Raw genomic sequence first — 3,560 nt, forward strand, 5'->3', positions numbered from 1 at the left:
CACATGTTTATTAAAGGGGCTTTATTCAAATTAGGGTTAAATGCGACACGATCTATTATATCAACTTGGCAGGCCCGGCTTTAGGCATAGGCGGGTAAGGCCTATGCCTAGGGCCCAGGATTAAAAGGGGCCCAAAAAAATTTAAATTATTTAGGGATAATAAATAATAAATGGTTAAAATCCGATCAAATTTTGCCGCGTCCCGATACCGATATCCCCTTTATCTCCCCTCTCTCGGACCTCGATTCAACGCGTTCTCCTTCTCCTCGTTCGACCAGTTCTCCCGTTCTCTCAACGCCGATCTCGCGACAGCCGTTCGACTCTTCATCTCCTGCCGTCTGCCGACGCGATCTCCCCTGAGGGTTTTCCTCGCCGACGTCGGCGAAACCTCTTCTTCGACATGAGGGCCCCTGAGGCGCAAGACAGCACGGAGCACCTCCGTCCGGTCCGTTCGACGAGCCCTCTTCTAGTCTTCTTCGACGGTTTTCCTCGCCGACGTCGGCGAAACCTCAAGGCTCGCCGCTCGCCCCTCTGGCCGTCTTCCTCGTCGGCGAAACCGCGAGGCTCGTCGCCTCGCCCCTCTGGCCGTCTTCCTCCGTTCCTCGCCGGTGAAACCGCGACTCCGCGAGGCTTCAAGCTCGCCCCTCTGGCCGTCTTCCTCGCCGGCGAAACTGCGAGGCTCGCCGGCCGCCGCTCGCCCTTCAGCCCTCTGGCCAGTGGCCCTCTTCTTCAATCTTCGACCGTCTTCCTCGTCGGCGAAACCGAGAGGGCCTCGCCCCTCTGGTCGAGTGGTCTGTGGTCGTTTTCTTCGGATTGCTGTTTACAGTTCGTCTGATTGTTGTTTACTCAAACTGTCAAGCCGATCCGGTAGTTTCTTTTACTTTTTTCAATATTATTGTTGTTGAGATTTAGCTTTTAGATAGTAATTTTTGTGTTTGATCCAGCTGTTCTATGAGTCTTTTGACGAATCGTATGAGGGCAGTGGATCGTTTGACGGACTACCAAGGTAAATTATTTCTGTTTATTTTTAATTGTTAGTAGATAGTTCATTATTAAAGTAAATATTTATTTCTGTTCTATTATTAATTGTTAGTAGATAGTTCATTATTAGAGTAAATAAATATTTATTTCTGTCCTATTATTAATTGTTAGTAGATAGTTCATTATTAGAGTAAATAAATATTTATTTCTGTTCTATTATTAATTGTTAGTAGATAGTTCATTATTAGAGTAAATAAATATTTATTTAGCAATGCTATCAATTGAAAAAAATTTATTATTAAAACTTGAATATGAAAATTTAATTAATAATTTTGCATCTAAAAAAGCAAGAAAATTTAATTTTATATAAAAATTTTATTTTTAAAATTAAAATTTTAATTTATTTTAAAAAAATTTTAAACCCACCATTGTCGGTCTCAAGTCCGAATAAAAAAGGGTGAGAGAAAATTTTTTAAAATAATAACAATCATTTTTAAAAAAAATTCGTCTAGGGTCCTCCGTGAGCTTGAGCCGCCCCTGCCAACCATTGGCGGTTAGAGGTGTTAGAGTGTCGATGTTTCGAGGTTTAATGTTTTGAAAACCCTAATTCTATCAACTTGGTGGTTACAGGCATGAATGTTTTGAAAACCCTAATCATTGCTAGTTGGTATGATCTGTCCATTCTAACAAAACTGAAGTGGAAGGAGACAATGCATGAGACCACATGACTTTTGGCATCGAGTAGGGAGTTGTAGTGCTCCATGAGCAATTTCCTTACTTAGGGTTTAGGAGATGCCCTTCGATTAGATCCCCCCTTCCATTTAGGGAGATAGAAGATGCCTTTTGTTCTTTAGCTTGCTTAGTTTTCTTCCATTTGATCGACAAATGAGCAAGAAAACTATGGATCAATGCCATGTAAAGTATGATAAAATAGTTTAAGCACATAACAAATATAATCGTCAAGCGAATTAAGGCACTCCCTACAATCAATATCCTAAAAGGATGAGGAAATGTACACGATGGCATTTAGATTGTCACGGGATAAGTTAATACTCAATTTTTATCAACGAACATAATACAATGATGACAATTGAAAACTCAAACATATAAATTAACCTAAAAATTATGAGTAACAACTAAAGAGGATGCTAGCTCATTTAAACAATTCTAATTTTATTAAAAATGATAATTATTAAAAATGTGTTACAATTATAATAACTATGTTCATTTAGAGCATCTCAACGTATGCGTTAATAGGGGTGTTATAATACCCTTTGGTCAGGGGGCTGGCCCACCCCACTGACACTTTTTATTTTTTATTTTTTTATTATATTTATTAAACAGTTAGTTTTAACAACTATTAACGGTTAGTTTTAATTTTTATTAAAAAATTATAAATTTTAAAATTAAATAAAATGGTTAGTTTTTTAACGGCTAATTCAAAATTTTATCTATAAATATCTACTAATGTGTACACATATTTTCATTCCAACTCATTATACTTTCCAATTTTACTCTCTAAATATTCTCCCCATCTTTTTTTTTTAAGTCTCTACCATCTTATTTTTCTATTCGAAATGGATAAAATAATAGAACTTTTTTTATAAGTTTTTTGAATTCTACAAATTGCCTGTAAGAATATTCATCTTTCCAAAAATCCACAAATCCCTTCCACAATGGTGTTTAACACCAATGGAGTGATATAACACTGCACCATCTTTCCAAAATCCATAAATTCCCCTTTATAATGGTGTTTAACACCAATAAAGTGTTATAACATCCTATTAGAGCATCTATTGTGGAATGCTCTAAATCATAGTTGTTATAAGAGGAACATTATTTTTGAAATAAAAAATAAGATAAATGGCCTTTTTTTATGTTTTCTCTTCTTGTCCAACCATTATTTAATTAACTCTTAGTAATGTTTATTCAATTAGTTACTTAGTAATCACATGTTCCTTCCACTCTACTCCCATTTCTTAAAATTTTGTTTTTTTTAAAAATAAATAAATTTGGCTAATAAAACCAAAGCCAGCCAAATGGTCTCTTTCTCCCAACTTCCATGGCGGCAACTCCACTCTGGATCATAATTCTCTATCTCTCACTCCTTGCCTTGCCATTTCGTCTGTCGCCTTGATCTTCGTTTTCTTACTGCGAAGGTCCGTGAACGTAGTTTTTATGATTCGAGTAAAAAAAAAACAAACAAAAATCTCATTTTTAACCCATTCAATCAGCCAATTAACAATGGCAGTGCAGCCGAGGGATCCATTTTTTTTTTGCATAGGGTAGAATTCGTCATCTCACTTCACACGATCGTCTCAAGACCATTTGTGAGAAACTTGCAACTTCTTTCTGCAAGTCTACTACGTCATAACCAATTCAGTTATGTCCCGAACCGGATCCATGACTTGACCATGATTAATAGGAGCGAATAAAAATTTAATTAAATCGAATAAATTATTTAAATAGTTGAACTTTAAAATTTTAATTTAATTATTTTTTAAAAAATTATTTAATTTGATTTGATTTTCAATTTTAAAATTTTTTATTCGATTAAATCAAATTAATCAAAATAAAAA

The 3,560-nt window shown here is 35.7% G+C and overlaps 1 protein-coding gene across 1 annotated transcript in view; it reads left to right on the forward strand.

The window, feature by feature from the left end:
• The first annotated feature begins 400 nt into the window (after positions 1–400).
• LOC141834531 (beta-xylosidase/alpha-L-arabinofuranosidase 2-like) overlaps positions 401–3,560 on the forward strand; it is a 4,252-nt gene continuing 1,092 nt past the window's right edge. Inside the window, exons 1-2 of the mRNA XM_074721852.1 lie at positions 401–445; positions 945–1,006. Coding sequence (XP_074577953.1) covers positions 401–445; positions 945–1,006 — 107 coding nt within the window. The remainder of the gene's footprint in view (positions 446–944; positions 1,007–3,560) is intronic.

The sequence above is a fragment of the Curcuma longa genome, chromosome 9 (assembly GCF_044706935.1).
Source record: "Curcuma longa cultivar G26 ecotype Majalengka, Jawa Barat chromosome 9, ITB_CL_G26_1.1, whole genome shotgun sequence".
Taxonomy (NCBI): Eukaryota; Viridiplantae; Streptophyta; class Magnoliopsida; order Zingiberales; family Zingiberaceae; genus Curcuma; species Curcuma longa.